Genomic DNA, 17,842 nt, shown 5'->3' with positions numbered 1-17,842 from the left:
GATGTTTATGTTGCACGCACCTGTTTTCCTTAATTTAAGCAGTTAATATTTTGAATTGCTTTATTGTACTCTTTTCCAAAATTAAGTTTGGAAAAGTTTGTTACACTTCAAATCCTTGAACTTTTCAAGATATTCCGGGATTATATGAATTATATGTCCTGTCTGCTGTACCTGGTTGGTGGCATCATGGCTTGATACGTGAGCTGTGGTTCACAACTTCACTGGTTTGAAGTTTTCACAAAAATATATTATTTGTAATTGTGCTGTTTTCACTTTATTTATGGTCAACTTTGAACATTTTCTTCTTTTCTTTTCCCAATTGTTACCCTTTAACTTTCATTTTGGTTCAGCAATATAGCATTCAACCCTGCATTTTCTTTTGGAAATGCAGCTCCTTCTAGTTTATATTTCTTTTGAACGGATCTTAAAAGAGGAACTTGAAAAAAAGAGAAGCAACAAAACAAAAACCACTTTACACAAGTGACTAGGATCATAAGTGTCCCCAACAAACGATTCCAAAAGCGAGGCAGAGGAAATGAGAACTTAGCCTCTTCTACAGTTCAAAAATGCTTTTTAAAATGTTATATACACAATTTACATATACCGGTATATGATTTATTATAAGAAACTTTAACATGTTCTTAGATACTAGTCTGTTATTAAAACAATCTGCTACATTGTACAATAACAGACATTATAAAGCAAAAAAAATTGACAAATTCAATGATTTAAACACATTAAAGAGTCTAATAGAGTCCTATACATGTAATAGTTTTTTATATCCTTTTCAGCAGTAATAAACATTTATTGAAAACATTTTTAAGCCTCACTGGACTAGATTTTACTCTGTTTTACTTGCTCAAGATCTTTTGGGATAAGAAAATGTATTACGTGTTTATCTGTTTTCCGGAATACTCCCGTTATCCTGTTAGCATTTCAGTGATGGGAGGGAAACTTGAAAAGATGTCTCCTTCAGCTGAGCTGGCACATGTTTGTCCTGCGACCAGCTCAATCTGAGCCAGGCACAAGCGCCACTGGCAGCAGTTTGTGTTCAGTTTGCCTCCATTTAACAAGCCCTTCAGAAAAAAAAACCCCAAAACGTTAAGCTCCTTGTAGTCTCTACCCACTTTGTACTTTCCATTATAACCTTTGCAGAGAGGAAGACAGGCCATAATGATATCTGCTGGACTTCATCTGCCATCGTGATGCTGGGCTTCGCTTACATTTACTACCCCTGACTGTCCTCTGTTCATGGGTAGGACACGCTTAGCACTGACAGCCTGTTTGTGTACGTAGGTCAGGCATGGGTGACCTCTTTCTCACCATGGAGAGGAAATGGTAGAAACTCAATCAGTGAAGAGGTGGGAGATAGGATTTTATCAGTCATGACAGATCATGTTCCCTGATCTTACTGCTGTTATTCTTGTAGACATAATCTGGTCTTCTACAAAGTGTCATTTAAGGCCTGACCTACATTCTGTGTGGGGACCATTATTTTTTACTGGCTTCCTTGAAAGTTCAAGTCTGGAGCTTTGCGTGGTAAGATAGATGAGATGCAGCCAATTTAGCATTCGTCACCATTTTTAATAATGCAACACAGTTTGGTTGTCACACTGCAAAAATGCATTATTGTTAGTCCATAAAGCCGTTTTTTGGGGGCTATTTATTATGATTTATTTATACACTACAGCTGCATTTTTCTCTATTCCGGTTTGTAGTTATGAAACCGTAAACAAGAATATAACCAGTTAAAAGTTCAAACAAAGAAGAGCTCCTGAGAAATGCCTTTAAAATAGGTCAGCAGCTGTGTACTAGATTTTCTCGACCACAGTAGTTCTTCTGACTGCACTTCAAGAGTGATGGGAATTGTGTTTTTGGTGCTTCTAACATGTTCTTATGGCATTTTTCTGATGACAGAGGAAAGACAGAAAAAAAGAACATTTGAGCTTAAAATTACATTCCCGAGCATTTCTTTAAATTCCAATCAATGGGAATCAGGAACCATTTTTGTTGTACTGCTAATGTTAGGTTGGAGGTGTGAGGGTTGTATTCTAGCGGGAGGGAATGTAAAAAGATAGCTCCCAGTTTTGGGTGACAGGAAGGGGGCGGGGTTGCTCTGCACTAACGGCCCCACTCACAACTCGGTAGTGAATTTCAGCGGTTTCCAAATTATTATAAAAATGCTATTTTTCTAAATATTCCATGCTAATGACAGTCAGAACCTTTTTCTTGGTACTGACCATTAGAGTATATATATTAAATGTTATTGAACAAACATCCTAAACTATATAAAAACCTTCAAATGCACTGTTCCACATTATTACCCACAACAGAGTTACACCACATTTGTTGATTTTGCAGCATGTTAAATGGGTCTAAAAATAGACCCAAGATTTATACCTCACTTAGCTACTGTAGCTAACCCATTTACTTTAATGTTATCAAGCTCTTTTTCTTTGTTCTCCAGAAGAAACGGCATCAAATGGCTTTTGTGTTAAAGCAGCTCTGACAGTTTTGACTTTGGCATCAGGCCTGGAAACGAGCAGTCAGGCTGGAGTTCAGCCAGGGAAGTCATGTCGAGCAGGAGGCCCCATCAGAGCAGTAACCGTGTGGAGCTGGAAACACAGCAGATGTACAGGTCTGCCTGCAAACAAGTTAGGATCCAGTTATCAGCCAGCCAGACTGCTCTAATTTGGCCTGGGGGGTTGACTTGAATTTGCTTGGCCAAACTCTAAACAAGCTAAAGGGTCACAGCATCTCCAGCGTCACAGTTCTTCTCCGCTGTGTTGTATGTTTTGAGCCGGATATGACAGACTTTCCACGCTCACAAGGTTTAACGGGCTGGAGGCAATGCCAGGGGCCGCAAAAGTATCCTCTACCGATGAAAATTCACCCCCCATGAGGGAACTAGGCGCTGCCTACTTTTTGACAACAAACAAAAGTTTTATTTAGTACCTTACAGTTAATAGTTTGTGTATGATGGAATGATAAAGACGTTTGTGTTCATTAATGTCTGTGAGAGTTTGCCTGAGGAGAAGCGAGAACATTCGATAACAGGATTTAGGATAAACCTACTATACATACAATAGCAAAAGAAAGTTAAATAGAAAGTGTTGATGTGGAGACTCGGGTGTCGTTACACAATGACTAAGCTATGATCCTGAATCTATGCTAATGAGCCAGTGACACTTAATCGCTTCAATGTATTTTCACTGACTGGACAGCACTAGATCCAAATATAAAAATAGTTGGAGAATATATGCGTTTACCAGGAAGCTACTTCCATATGTATTCAATATAGAGCTGACGGCACCATTACTACTGAGTGACTTGAAGTTCTACCATCTGATTGTTTACATTTTAGAACTCTGCTGGGTTTGTGAGCCACACGTAGAATTGATCCAGACTAGGGTCAAGGACCTAACTCGAGAGCTCTACAGTGAGGGTATTGAGGGTGGGACAAACCGTCTCAACCGGGTTTGGTCTAGAGTAGACAACTATTGGCCACATGTGTGTGACTGGGTGAATGGGACTGTGACTGTAAAGCGCTTTGGGCCTTCGAAAAAGGGTAGAAAGCGCTATATAAGTATACGCCATTTACCATTTACGCCATGTAAAGGCCACCTGGTGATTTTTGTTTTTTTTTGGTTTTCTTTTCTTCCCCCAGTCAACATCCAGTCCAAAGGAGGGAGACTGTAACATCATATATGAAACAACCACACATTGTAGGTCACCATTTCAGTATTTATCATGATTGTGACACACTCTTTATGACTTTAATAGGCTTCTTTTCAAAATATAAATTTAAACATTAAAATTTGGAAACAATTTCATATAGAACTGCAGACCATGAAAGTCTGAGCAGTTATCTGTTGCTGTTTATAATAATAATAATAATAATGGATTGGATTTATCTGCGCTTTTCAAGACACCCAAAGCGCTTACATTGTGTCCATTATTCATTCACTCCTCATTCATACTTGGTGATGGTAGCTATGGTTGTAGCCACAGCTGCCCTGGGGCAGACTGACAGAGGCGTGGCTGCCATTTCGCGCCTACGGCCCCTCTGACCATCACCGGTATCATTCATACACATTCACACACCAGTGGAGCCACACTGGAGGCAAGGAGGGTGAAGTGTCTTGCCCAAGGACACAACGACATTTTGGCTGGTGGGAGTGGGGATCGAACCGCCAACCCTTCGATCATTGGACGACCCGCTCAACCACCTGAGCCACTGTCGTTTATGAATCTTTTTCAATGGCAGATCAGGGAAATTGTTGTTGGAAAGAATTAAAAAATGTCTGTTCAGCTGTATTTTATAATGCTTTATAATGATTATGAAACTGCTATTGATTACAGCACAGCAGGGATTTGTTGACATTTATTCACAACAATCATAGCAACTATTATTGATTAAGGAGTATTGTGTGTCGCATTTATTGACTAGTGTGTCCTGCGATAAGGTGCCGTCTCACAAACCCTACAGATAAGGCCGTGATTCTTTGCCTCATTGTCTGTGACAGGCCTCTGTCTCCTCTTTGGTGTCATATTTCTGCAGAGCCTGCAGCAAACCTGTGGGTGAAAGTGACAGACGGGAGGCGGGGCTTGTGTGCCGTAGAAGGGCTCCGCTCTGTCGGCAGTCGCTCCAATCTGCCAAGATTTGGCAGGCGGTTAAGGCATCATGCTTTCAGCTACGCCCGATGGACTGAAATGTGTTTGAGTAATACTTGCAGTTGATAATGATAGTTGTTGTATGGTGTTGGTCTCTTTAATTCAAGTCATTGATAAAATGAATGGTGGGCAGGTCCAGGAGCTGAATGGGTTCCAGGAGAATTTGACTTTAGTGTATCTTCTCTAATTTGAAGACAATCCGGCTTCATTTATTTTTAGATATTAAACACAAAGTCATTTTTTTTTTTGCAGACAGTTTGTTGCCATGGCTAATACATTTAAACACCCACTCCAATAAAGATGGTGGTGTTGGTGTTTTTAACGTGTTCAGAAGTCCCACCTGGAGTGGACATACATTTCAAGACAATTAAGAATCAAATTGTGTTTTCAGAGGATTTCTTGTTTTAAATCTTAGTGAATCAAGAGCAGACAAAAAACTGCCCTGAAAGATGATCTGAGACTGAGTTGAGTTCTCCGTGTTATAATGGTCTTCTATGAAAATAAAACTCTAATGTTGCTTCAATTGAATTATTTACAAATCAGAAACAACTTCTACAAATCAACAACTTTGTTGTCTGTAAAATAATCTATTAATGATTTTTTTAAACTAAATTTATTGTTGCGTTCCAATTTGAAAAAAAGGTTTTTCATAAACTTGAATCTTAAAAATATTAAACACAAACCTCCTCCCTGTTTAGACCGGTCTGTGAAAATATTGCCCGACAATAAACCCGTCTGTGGCCTGAAAAAGGTTGAAGACCACTGGAGACCTTTGTATTTCTTTTTTAGGATTATTATTATTATATTTTAACTTCTGAAATGTTAATCTACATTAATTGTGTGCTTCATTTGTCTTGCGCAGGTAGTTCTCAAATGGGAGCGACCATTGTAGACGCTTTAGACACGCTGTACATCATGGGCCTGCACGAGGAGTTCAAAGACGGCCAAGAGTGGATCGAGCAGAATCTGGACTTCAGTGTGGTGTGTACCCCTCCCCCCTTTTTGTCTAAGACCTTCTGTCCATTGGGTTCTGACACAAACATTCTTGCTCTTTATAATGGATCGCTCAACTGATCTTGCATCAATAATTGCTTGATTTTGGCAGAATATAAAGTCGGAGTGCCCACATGTGAAAGACAAACCATTTCAGCTTTTCATTAAACTTTTCTATATTTGACATCTCATCATTCTTCCAATAAAAAAATAAAAATACATGAAGAACCTTCTTTCTTCTGTCCCCCTCCCCCCTTTTCTGTTTACAGTACTGACTGTTTTTTGTCCCTCTTGTCCATCAATCCAGCCTTTTTCCTCATTTATTTCTCTGTTCCATTAACAGCTTTCTTTTTCTGTCAGTCACTCTACTTCTGTTGGTTTTTTTTAACCCTTGTGCTATCCTATGGGGTCCAGCTCAAGGGTTACAGTGCTCCTTGCATACTCTATGCCCCCATTTTCTGGTATTCACATTTTTATTCTCTTTCTCACATCTACCTTTAGTCTTTGTTTTTTTGGCATATTTTTTTCCCTCCAGACATAATTTTCTTTTATATTCTATTAATTTCTTCCTTTTGAGTGTTTCCCCTCAGCCTTAAAGACGTTATCGCTGTCCTTTTACTCAACTACTGTCTTTTTTCTGCTCTCATATCCTCCATCTTTTTTCAGCCAACTGTCTGTCTTGTTATAAAACTTTGTTCCTCTTGGTGTTCGGTTGGTTCACATATACTGATTTTTGCACCGGCCAAGCTGGCTCATCCATTCATCCTTCTACCCCGGGGAAACGTTTACTGCCTTTTCTTTGCAAAACCATCCCAACACACTTACTCAATGTGGCACTAGTGCCTTGTTAGTTTCCCTGTTGAGGGAGTTTTGGGGCAGCTTCCAGGTAGGCAGAAAAGATCTGACAGCGTGACCCTCAAAGGGCTAATTAACCTTAGCGTCCCGGTGGTTGCGCTGTTAAGACGAATAGATGGAGAAAGTGGGGAACAAAGGGCAAAGAAAAGAGCACAAAAGCTGCAGCAGAAATTGCTTTGGAGATTCCATCTCTCCACATTCTCTGTAAAGAGACAAAGAAGAAAGTAGTGCATACCTTTCATGGTATCCATGGCATCTATGGATGGGAACCATGGATACCATGGCTGTTTGGGCCATCTCATGCCATTCACAATATTACAGCAAACATGTTTCCAATTCATTCACACCAGTATATTTTTTTTTGTAAAAATCCTCATTCTAGACAACAGTTTTCAGCTTACTGTAAAAAACCTTTGGTTTCAACAAATTTAGATGAAACGTTTATTAATTATAGTGTTGGCTTCTGTAAAGCAATACCAGTTTAAATATTTTCCCAATTAATAATCACACAGCTGATGACAAGAACCTCAAAAAGTTTGATAGCACAACATGATATCTATTTTAAATAAATGTTCATTTAATTTAAAAAAATCTTTAACCCTGTAACCCCACAGCTTTAGCTTCATTGTTTACAATCATTGAATTATCATAACTCTTCCAATGATTACTCAATTAACATTATTTTAATAGATTTTGAAGCGGAGGAAAGCAGCTTTGCACCTATATACACCATTTTACCCGGTGTGGTCTTCTGCTGCTGTAGTCCATCTGCCTCCAGGTTGGACGTGTTGTTCTTTCGGAGATGCTCATCTGCAGACCTTAGTTGGAACCAGTGGTTCTTTGAGTTTCTGTTTTCTTTCCATCAGCTGGTACCAGTCTGACTGTTCTCCTCTGACCTCTGATACCAACAAGTCATTTCCACCCACAGAGCTGCTGCTCACTGGATATTTTCTCTTTTCAGACCGTTCTCTGTAAACCCTACAGATGGTTGTGGGTGAAAATCCCAGTAGACCAATTAACCTATGAAATCCTCAGACCAGCCCGTCTGGCAACAACAACTAAATAAACAAACAGTTAGATGGGTGTACCTAATAAAATAGCCAGTGTATTTTTATTTATTTATTTGTGATTAAAACTTATTTACGCCAACAAGGTAAAACTTAATTATTAGGCACATTTTAGTGCTATATTTTAAAGGAAATTTACTGAGATTTTTTTAGACCAGACAAGAAATATAGGACTGCACTAGTTTTAGTTTATTTTTTTCTAAACAAAAACAAGAAAATGTATGTATTCCCATTGTTTTTCTACAGTCTCTGTGACAAACTACAACATCTAGAAGAAAAAAATGTGTTTTAATTTGTGTCGCCTTATCAAAGTAGCAAACTAATCGCTGTCCCTAAAATATGGTTGACAACAAAAACAAAAAGCCCAAAAATAAGAGCACAGGCATTCCGAAAAAATGTAAATGAAAATTACAGAAACATGCTAAAAAGAAAATGAGAAACCAGAGTGTTTAGTGTGTTGCAGTGTACTCTCTTTTCCCTCTCAAGTAGAAAAATATATTTAAATTAAATTTTAAAATCAAATTCCCTGTAATTATTCTGCAGCATCACGGTATAAATATTTACAGTCCTCTAGCAAGACTTTAAATGCTGCCCATTTACTTAACACTACAATTTCCTGAATACCCACTGGAGAAGCTGGTGAAGTAAAGAAATCTTGAAATAACATATCTGAACACCATGAAAAAGTCCAGAATTTCAAAATGTTAGCCAAATGTAAATGAAGTGAGACTAGACAATGAGAAAACTTTGTGTTCTGGGCCTAAGTAATTCCTGAAAATCAACACCTCCACAAGACGCACTGGAGATGGATTACTAAATGGAGAGGGAGATATTTTAATAGTCGAAGAATCAGGGGATGTCATCATTTGTTACTTTCCATTCTGTCACAGTGTCACCTTCTGCTAGAAGCCCCTCCCACTGGATACTGAGGAGCAGCGGCTAAATAAATCTGATCTTTCATCATCCCCGTTATCCATGATGAGGTCGAGAAAACGTTTAACAGTAGCTCCTCCCACACGCGGCGGGAGCTGCAGGTTTACGCACTATTGGACAAACGTCAAGCAGCAACTTTGACGCTTGTCAAAATAAAGACGGTAACCGGGAATTGGACACGCGACAGTTCATTTAAATGCTGCATCGTGCACACGAGGAAATGGGAGGGCGAGTGGGCGTAATCCGCTAGTAATCCGTTGCTCCCCTAATTCATTTCAAACCTGAATGAAACTTTTGAAAATTATATTGAATTCCATTGTGATCTCTGATATTTTAGTTATTTATTGTTGGCGCATTTATCCTATGAAAATTAAATTTTAGTCTTTTGTGTAATTCAGCCTCTTTAGGTCAATAATGTTTCATTTTCTTGTTCAGAAATAATGTGCCTGTGTAAAAATAACATTTAATTTACACTCATTTTTAAGTTTAATACGTTAAAAAAAGTTTTTTACTTTTAGAAGTCACTTTGTTTTACGAATTAAAACAAAATACTCTCAGGTCTGCTCAATAAATCGCAAATTTATCGTTATCGCAATATCATGCAGTGCAATACGCATATAGTAAAAGATGACAAAAATTGCAATAAATGGTTACTTTAAATGTGCTAAAACAATCTTATGGCAGCCTTAAGTATTTAACGAATCCTATTGGTCAATCAAATAAATGGAGTTATTTGATTGACCAATTGGATGGAATCTTGTGATGTTAGATCGTCTCCTATGTAGACTAGTTTCATTTAGAGTTTATAATAATAATAATAATAATGGATTGGATTTATCTGCGCTTTTCAAGACACCCAAAGCGCTTACATTGTGTCCATTATTCATTCACTCCTCATTCATACTTGGTGACGGTAAGCTATGGTTGTAGCCACAGCTGCCCTGGGGCAGACTGACAGAGGCGTGGCTGCCATTTCGCGCCTACGGCCCCGCTGACCATCACCGGGATCATTCATGCGCATTCACACACCAGTGGAGCCACACTGGAGGCAAGGAGGGTGAAGTGTCTTGCCCAAGGACAAAACATTTTGGCTGGTGGGAGTGGGGATCGAACCGCCAACCCTTCGATCATTGGACGACCCGCTCAACCACCTGAGCCACTGTCGCCCTAGTTTAATTTAAGTTATGTTGACTCTTATTTGAATTAAACTGTTGCAGTGAAATGGAAGTGATGTTTTTGGTTGCTTTCCTATTTGTTCATGTATCGCATGTTGTCATTGCAATATCGCACTAATATCGCACAATGTGAGTTTTCCTCATATCGTGCAGCCCTACTCTCAGATCTTATAGACTCCCCTCTTGCCTCTTTAGTTGTCCTCTCAGTTGCCCTCACCACATCATACACACTAATAAATGATTTAATAGCTGCCATGTCAGGTTGAGGCAGTCAGTGAGTCATTTCTGGGCTCTCCAGTATGCTGGTGGGGCCCCGTACAGCAGTTTGCCCTCTGATGATGGATGAGCTGGCAGCAGGTCTGCTCTAACTGCAAGCATCAAAACTAATAGAGCCTGTTAACTATTGCATTAATAACCAGTGGAAAAGTGATGATTTGATCAGGTGGTACAGCAGTGATGTTGAAGCAGGTTTGTTCTGGTGGCACAGGGTCTCTTTGATTGCTTAAAATGCTTCACTTGGGCAGAAGCTGGAGTTTCTTGTTCAAACTTTCCCTTTTTTATTTGCAAATCCTATTTAGGTCAATGCTACTGTCATTTCTGATAATATTTACCCTGGCAAACTTTGACTTAAAAGTTGCTTTTATTTGACCAACAAGTCGCTTTTCAATTGGAACTGACACGGGTGTGACAATGTTACAAGAGATGTCATTGTGAGAGACACCATTGTTATCATATACCGTATTTTCCGGACTATAAGTCGCCCTTTTTTTCATAGTTTGGCAAGGGGTGCGACTTATACTCCGCAGCGACTTATATTAGAAATAAATTGAAATAAATACATTGTTAACCCTCCTGTTATGTTCATTTGTGAGGAACAGAGATGATGTTCCTGGGTCAATTTGATGTATGAGGTATGTTAAGTGTTAAGAGTATGTTAAGTGACTCAGAGAATCAGCAAACTTTTTTTTACAGTAAGATCTTGAAGGCTAACAACATAATATTGTATTTTCCAATGATTTCATAGATTCAGAAATGCAATAAAAATGACTACATTCTACAAATACAGGATGAAAACAGAGTATCAGTTGGCCAATGATGCTTCATGAAAAGAATAAATAAATAAGTTTGAGAAAAAATTACTGTGAAAGTATTAGATAAACAGTCTGCTATGATTGTGTCATATGAGGTTGTGAAAGTTAAAATGCGACTTATAGTCCAGTGCGACTTATCTGTGTTTTTTTCTACTTTATAATGCATTTTTGGGCTGGTGCGACTTATACTCCGGTGCGACTTATAGTCCGGAAAATACGGTATATATAAACGCCCGTCGGGTGGTTTCTCTTCCAAGCTCTGGTCCACTACCAGAGGCCTGGGAGCTTGAGGGTCCTGCAGTATCTTAGCTGTTCCTAGCACTGCGCTTTTCTGGACTGAGAGGTCTGAGATCTTTCCAGGTATCTGTTGTAGCCACTCCTCCAGCTTGGGGGTTACTGCCCCGAGTGCTCCAATTACCACAGGCACCACTGTCACCTTCACTTTCCAGGCTTTCTCCAGTTCTTCTCTGAGTCCCTGGTATTTCTCCAGTTTCTCATGTTCCTTCTTCCTGATGTTCCCATCGCTTGGCACTGCCACATCCACCCCACGGCTTTCCTCTGTTCTTTATCCACCACTACAATGTCTGGTTGGTTTGCCATTACCATCCTATCAGTCTGGATCTGGAAGTCCCACAGGATCTTTGCCCTCTCATTCTCTACCACCTTCAGAGGTGTTTCCCATTTTGACCTTGGGATTTCAAGTCCATATTCTGCACACATGTTCCTGTATATTATTCCAGCCACTTGATTGTGGCGCTCCATGTATGCTTTACCTGCCAGCATCTTACATCCTGCAGTTATGTGCTGGATTGTTTCAGGTGCCTCTTTGCACAGCCTACACCTTGGGTCTTGTCTGGTGTGGTAGATCTACACCTTGGGTCTTGTCTGGTGTGGTACATCTACACCTTGGGTCTTGTCTGGTGTGGTACATCTACACCTTGGGTCTTGTCTGGTGTGGTAGATCTACACCTTGGGTCTTGTCTGGTGTGGTAGATCTACACCTTGGGTCTTGTCTGGTGTGGTAGATCTACACCTTGGGTCTTGTCTGGTGTGGTAGATCTGAGCCTCTATTGCTCTGGTGCTCAGGGCTTGTTCCTGAGCGGCCAGGATGAGTGCTTCAGTGCTGTCCTGTAGGCCAGCCCTTTCTAGCCATTGCTAGGACTTCTTCATATCAGGTGGTGGCCATCCAGTGTTTGGCCCAATGCGTCAAACTAGCCAGGATAGCCTCTGGTGATAGTCAGGATGATTTAGAAGAGCTTGAAGGGTTTGGAATGCTGTAAAACTGTGCATAGTCCCACAAACCCCTTGAAATAATTCAGGACAATGCACTTTTTGCCTAAATCTATTTGAAAGTTGAGATACGTTTCTTTTACTGTGACACGTCTTGTATATTGTCATGTCTGTCATTTCAATACAAGGAGAAACTTGCTGGTTAAACACAAGTGACTTGCGAGGGGTTAGGAAACGTTTTCAAATAAACTGCTTCTGTGAGGTTCTTGTGTTTTCTGACAGATTTTTTTCCAGAGAGTTGGAAGATGGCTTTTTGCTGATGAAGCTTTCTTGTCACTGCTGGGATGAGGTGGTCTGACACGGTGAAGGCTGTCATGTGAGGCATGATCCGGGCCGCCTTTTCTTCTCAGTGATAGACACTTGACAGTGACGACTCCTGCCCTTTACGCTCGGCTCCTCGTCTTCAGAGATTTAAAGATGCTGCTGAATTCTAAGATGGAATCGCCTCCAATATTATTCTCTCGTTCTTATATTTGCAAAAAACTGTTTAGGTTTTTTAGACTGATTCGAAATGGAAATGAATCTACAAACTGTGTTTTAGCAAAAACTTTCATACCTGAATGTTTCCTGAAATAAACAAAAAAGATGTTTGGAAAAAAATCCTAATTCTCAATTGATGAGAATTCTGTCTGGTATAAATGTTTCCCTGTTTTTTAACTCTAAAATTGGGTCAATAAAAGATCACCAAAACTTCCATTACTTCTGAACAGCATGGAAATAAACTGAATCCTTGCGCGTCTTGTCTTTCATAATAACTTGCAACAACAACACAGCACCAGGTGAGGAACGAAGGAACATTATAAGCGATGCTCTTTTGTGTTTTTCGGTAAATCAACAAAATAAAGTCTGAGTTCTACAGAATAAAAGCTGAAGGGGGTCTTTTGTTTCCAGGAACCTTCAGACCCAAAAGGTCAGAATCCATGATGCTTCAAACGCCTCACATATCATTGGGGGGAGCAGTTCAAAGAGGGGCAAAAACCCTACAGTATCACTATAGTACAGCTGCAAAGACTTTGAAGTAGAAGAAATATTCAACAACACACATTTGCTTTTAGATCCATGTGAAAAACCTGAAGTACAGTTCTGATTAACATCAGTGATAAGTGAAGCTAGTTGGGTTTAAGAGACACGATCACAGATAAACTCACCTGTGGCGTGGGATAAACACGAGTTATGTGTCCTGAAAGCTTCAGTCACTTCCCTTTTTAAAAGATGGCTCCTCCATTTTTCCTCTCAGTTGCAGTCATGGACACTGTTCTCAGGTCGGAGAGGAAACCTGTTCCTATGACAGCCTGTGCGTCCCCCGGAGTTTGTTCATGTCAAACGAAGGTCACACACACTTCACAAAACAACATTGTCAGTGAGCAGGGTGACACTGGAGTCTCAGCGGTCAGCCTATGACGGCTCTGGTCCATGCGATGTATGCATGCTTCATGCTCCAAAGCAAACGCGCTGACAGATTCATCAAGTCATGATGTTTAGGTTTCCATGTCCTCTTATTTGTCAGATAGAAATGTTTTATGTGGGGTTGTTGCATAGCCACATGGTTGCTTTGTGGGCTGCCATTTTCAAACCTGTAGTTCATTTTTTGAAAGGGTTTGTAAGGAGCATTATGGTCATTTAAAGTGAAAATAATGTCAGCTTTACTATGAACTAGTAAAGTGTGTTTTTGTAATCCCGATTAGAACAGTTATTGGGGGGGGGGTCTATTTTATTGGTTTTAAATCATTGATTTTTTTTTTGCTTAAATGTCTCATGTTTCTTTTTATAATGCATCCAGTCTACAGTAACATTCTGTGTTAAGAGTCTTGTTGATGGGATTGATAATGCAGAACAGTAGTATCTGTATCACATGCAGGACGATTCACTTATGACACTTTTCACATCATTCAGTTATTCAGCAAAGGAAATTGAAAACGTAGTCTAGTGTAGTCAGCCCCTAGAGGCTGTACGGGGTATTGCATTGAGTGTTATCTTTTCTCATGCTTGTTTTCTGCATTTTTTATATTGATACAATTAGTGAATAAGCCTTAGTGAAAATTCTCAATTTTAACTTTTTTTTTAAATCAAGTAAATCTATAGAAAACTTTCTCTCTAACAATAACAGACAGCTTTTGGATTCTCTCTGCAATGTTTGTCGTGCTCATACAAGAAGTATCAGAGAGCTTGAAACAGAAGAAATGATTTGAGTTGCTGTTTTGTTTTCCCAGAATGCTGAGGTGTCTGTGTTTGAGGTCAACATTCGGTTCATTGGAGGACTCCTGGCTGCGTACTACCTCTCTGGACAGGAGGTGAGTTCTTGTCTTTGTCTGGTAGACGAGTGTTTTCACGACACGGAAATGACTTTAAGCAGAAAATATCAAAGAAGTCGGGTAGAAAATGATGTGAGCTGCGGATGTGAAGGACTCTTGGGTGGTCCTGTGTTCTGACTTGCAATAAAATAAAGGAAACGAGTATTAAAGTCAAAGTAATTCTTTTTATAATTTAGACCTGCATCTCCTAAATGTTTCTTTGTCCTTCATAGACCAGTTAGCAGACTGGTCCAGACCCTCCAGGCTGCTGTATTGTGAGGAGAAAACGGCACCACAGTCTTAGTTCAGGTCTTTGAGCTGGTCAGCACAGCTCAGGTGAAGCTTGAAGTGGCACATTTTCTCTAAACTATTTTCTAAAATCTTATTCCACAGTTTCCAGTTCCTTGGTTTGGGTTTCGCGGATCAGTTCGTTTTTAATTAACCTTCAGGCGTCTAAAGCCTGAGGGTTTTGGGGAAAGTAAAAAGGTTTTCTGTGAAATGTTCCCTCACTCCACCTCTGAAAGAATGAAAAGCACATGTTTTTGTAAAGCTCCAGCTTTTAAATGATTAAAGAGACATTCTTTTATTTCCTCAGGAAGTTTGGAGTTGTGCCTCATCAGAGAGTTATCAATGCATCTCTTTTAGGGCCTTGTTCCTGAAACAGAGACTGAGTCCATCTGCAGCAGGATACCTGACAGTGAGCGAGTTTCTCTCCAAGGCAATTGTGCATACATATGAGGCCGTTGTTACCTGTAGATAGAAGAGGAGACATTAAATGAAAGGTCACAGAGGACTAGATCACAGGTGATCTCCTGGGATCTGGTTTAACGAGCAGCACCTGAAGGTGCTTGAAAACTAGGTTCAGAAATGTATTTAAAAAAAGAAACTACTGAGATTGACAATGCACTCCACATTTTGTTCGTAGTTTCTTGAGCTCCAACTTCTCATAAAATATCAGCATAAGAGCTGTGAGCCCTGCAGGAATCCTACTGCTGCTCTGCAGTTACATAAGCATGTAGGTGTCTGCCATTAGAACTCATTCATCACTGATCTTCTACTCAAAGCACATTGTTCAATCCAAAAGTTTCTCACCAAACTGTTCAAAAGTGTGCGACTTGAGCGCATTCAAACTGGCAGGTTGATTCACACCAGGGTTCTTTGCTTCAGGGAGTTCCTTGGGTTTAGGAAAGCTCACCTGAACGCTGGCGCTCACCTGAACAGCGGGGACCTCAGGTCACTTGAGGGGGAGCTAAAGTGGGGAAGTAAGGGAGATGCCATAATGCTGCCATTTCCGTTAAAAAGAAAAGCAGCAAAAAACAAACAGCCCATTGTAAAATGTCTTTTTAAAAATATCTTCACAAAAAGACCACTGTGGCTGGAAAAGCTAAACAATAATGATTTTTCACTGAACATATGAGCTAAAAGAAAGTTATTTCAAACAAAAAATTATCTTTTCCATTTTTACATGAAGTGAAACTGAAAATCTTTTCATAGATTGAATGAATTTTAAATAATTTTATTACCCTCTAAAGGAAAAATCGACCTAATCTTTGCACGACGCATTTGGAGACAAAGGAGTTCATACAGCGGATCATTAACGTGACTAAATGAGGCCTTCAGTTTTAGCTCAGCATCTGTTAAAATCCATCAGATGACATGATTTGGGACAAAATGGGAAAACTTCACAGGGAACGTCAGAGCTGGAGAAAGGAGAACAAGCAGGCAGAAATACTGTAGAAGAAGAATGAGGAAGAGTAGGGCTGCAGATTAGGATGAAGGAGCTGGTGGAGGTGGTTAACAAAGGGCCAGTGATGGATGGTGTTTACTTTCTAGTCTTCAACTTTTTTAAACTCTCTCTTTTGGTTGTATCTCATTCTCCTAAAGTCCTTCTTACTTGTCCTTTTTGGGAAAGGTTGTTTTCTCTTGTTCTCCTCTCAGAGCTGGTTTTTAATTGACTGTTCTGCTTCTTTTTTTCTTGTTTTTTTAACATTTGTTTTAAATACATTTCTCTGCTTACTTTTTCTAGTTTGCTTCAAACCCTTTTCCTCTGAATCGTCTTTGTACTTAAACATTTTTCTTTTACATTCACCTCTTTTCTTTCACCAGACATTTTTTCATTCCTGATTTCTGTCTCATTACCGTTTGTTTAATAAAAAACTGCATTCCTACTTTTTTATTCAGTTTTTTATTTATTTTTTTACAACTTCTTGAGTCTTAATTTTAATAATCGTTTTTTCTATTATTCTGTCGTTACTTTTCTAATTGAAAAATTGCTTTTCTTTTGATGATAACTATCAGCCCAAAGGATATTTATTATAAATGCTTTTCTATAACCAGACATTCTTTCAGAAGGGAAAATTAAAAAATGTTGACAGGAATGAAATTGCATCAGATTGTGAATTGTGTCGAATGTGCTTAATCGTCGTCTCAGAACGATCCATTGACTCTATGTGAGCAATCCTAGTTACTAGAAGTGGACGACTAACAGATCCAACATTCCTGGGTAGAACCTCGGCGCTGAAATGTCCCTTAAGTTGCTGTGAAATGAAAGCACAGGCTGTTAGAACAACACCTCAGTGCTCTGCAGTTGCTGTATTGTTCCTGTGAACAGTCTACTATGCTCTTGTTTTGTTTTAATCTCTCCATAATGCATAGGGAAAGCACACGCAAAAAAACCCCCAATCATTTAATATTCATTCCTATACTTATTTATATGTTGCGTTGCCTGCAGGAGAGTTGCAGGAGCAACATGTTTACTGCTGTTCAACACAGAGTAAGGTCAAATCTGAATTCTCCCCCAACGGCTTCTCCCCACCCGTACAATCAGCCCTCCAAACGGAGACTTATGAAAAAATAGTGTCTTCAAATTCGGGCTACATGAATAGTCGCCGGTCAGCGATGAATTGTGTTTGTCCTCCGTGGCACAGCGTGACACTAATCACCCTACCAACGGAGGGATACACAGTCCTAAGTCGCATCAGCATAGTGGCTGTCCTCAAAGGGCCAGATATAACTTATACATGTGATTTTAGTAGGTTTAGGGGATGTCATCTGGACTTGGTTTTTAAAGTTAGAAGATGTTTCAGCTCTTATCCAAGAGGCTTTGTCAATTCTGAATTAGCTGGTCGAAGAGCTGGTATATATGCGCTCATGGGGGAGGAGTCAGACCTGAAACTGGATGGTATTGTCAACTTAGCCTCCATGGTTTCAGGTCGTTAAGAGTCCTTTGTCCTCAGCTGGGGGTTGGGGAGCCAGTGACTCCCTCCCCAAACTGGTCATCTCTTTCCAGAAACCATGGAGGCTAAGTTGACAAAACCATCCAGTTTCAGGTCTGACTCCTGAAGTGACAATTCCAGTTGCATAGAAAACATATGTTTGCTTGTTAGCATAGCATAAATCCTTTTACATTCGATTCTGTCGGGTTAGGTTATATGGACAGTCATAATGTATAGTTTTCCAATCCGATAGTTTAA

The 17,842-nt window shown here is 39.7% G+C and overlaps 1 protein-coding gene across 2 annotated transcripts in view; it reads left to right on the top strand.

The window, feature by feature from the left end:
* The window catches only part of man1a2 (mannosidase, alpha, class 1A, member 2), a 105,127-nt gene that overhangs the window by 48,984 nt on the left and 38,301 nt on the right, over positions 1–17,842 (top strand). For both annotated transcript variants that reach the window (XM_023950575.2, XM_078939856.1), the window contains exons 5-6: positions 5,537–5,655; positions 14,289–14,369. In XM_023950575.2, coding sequence (XP_023806343.1) covers positions 5,537–5,655; positions 14,289–14,369 — 200 coding nt within the window. The remainder of the gene's footprint in view (positions 1–5,536; positions 5,656–14,288; positions 14,370–17,842) is intronic.

Source organism: Oryzias latipes, chromosome 21 (assembly GCF_053564925.1).
Source record: "Oryzias latipes strain Hd-rR chromosome 21, Olatipes_Hd-rR_3.1".
In the NCBI taxonomy this organism is placed as follows: Eukaryota; Metazoa; Chordata; class Actinopteri; order Beloniformes; family Adrianichthyidae; genus Oryzias; species Oryzias latipes.
The sequence above is the reverse complement of the archived record's forward strand: the minus strand, read 5'-3'. Positions and strand labels throughout refer to the sequence as shown.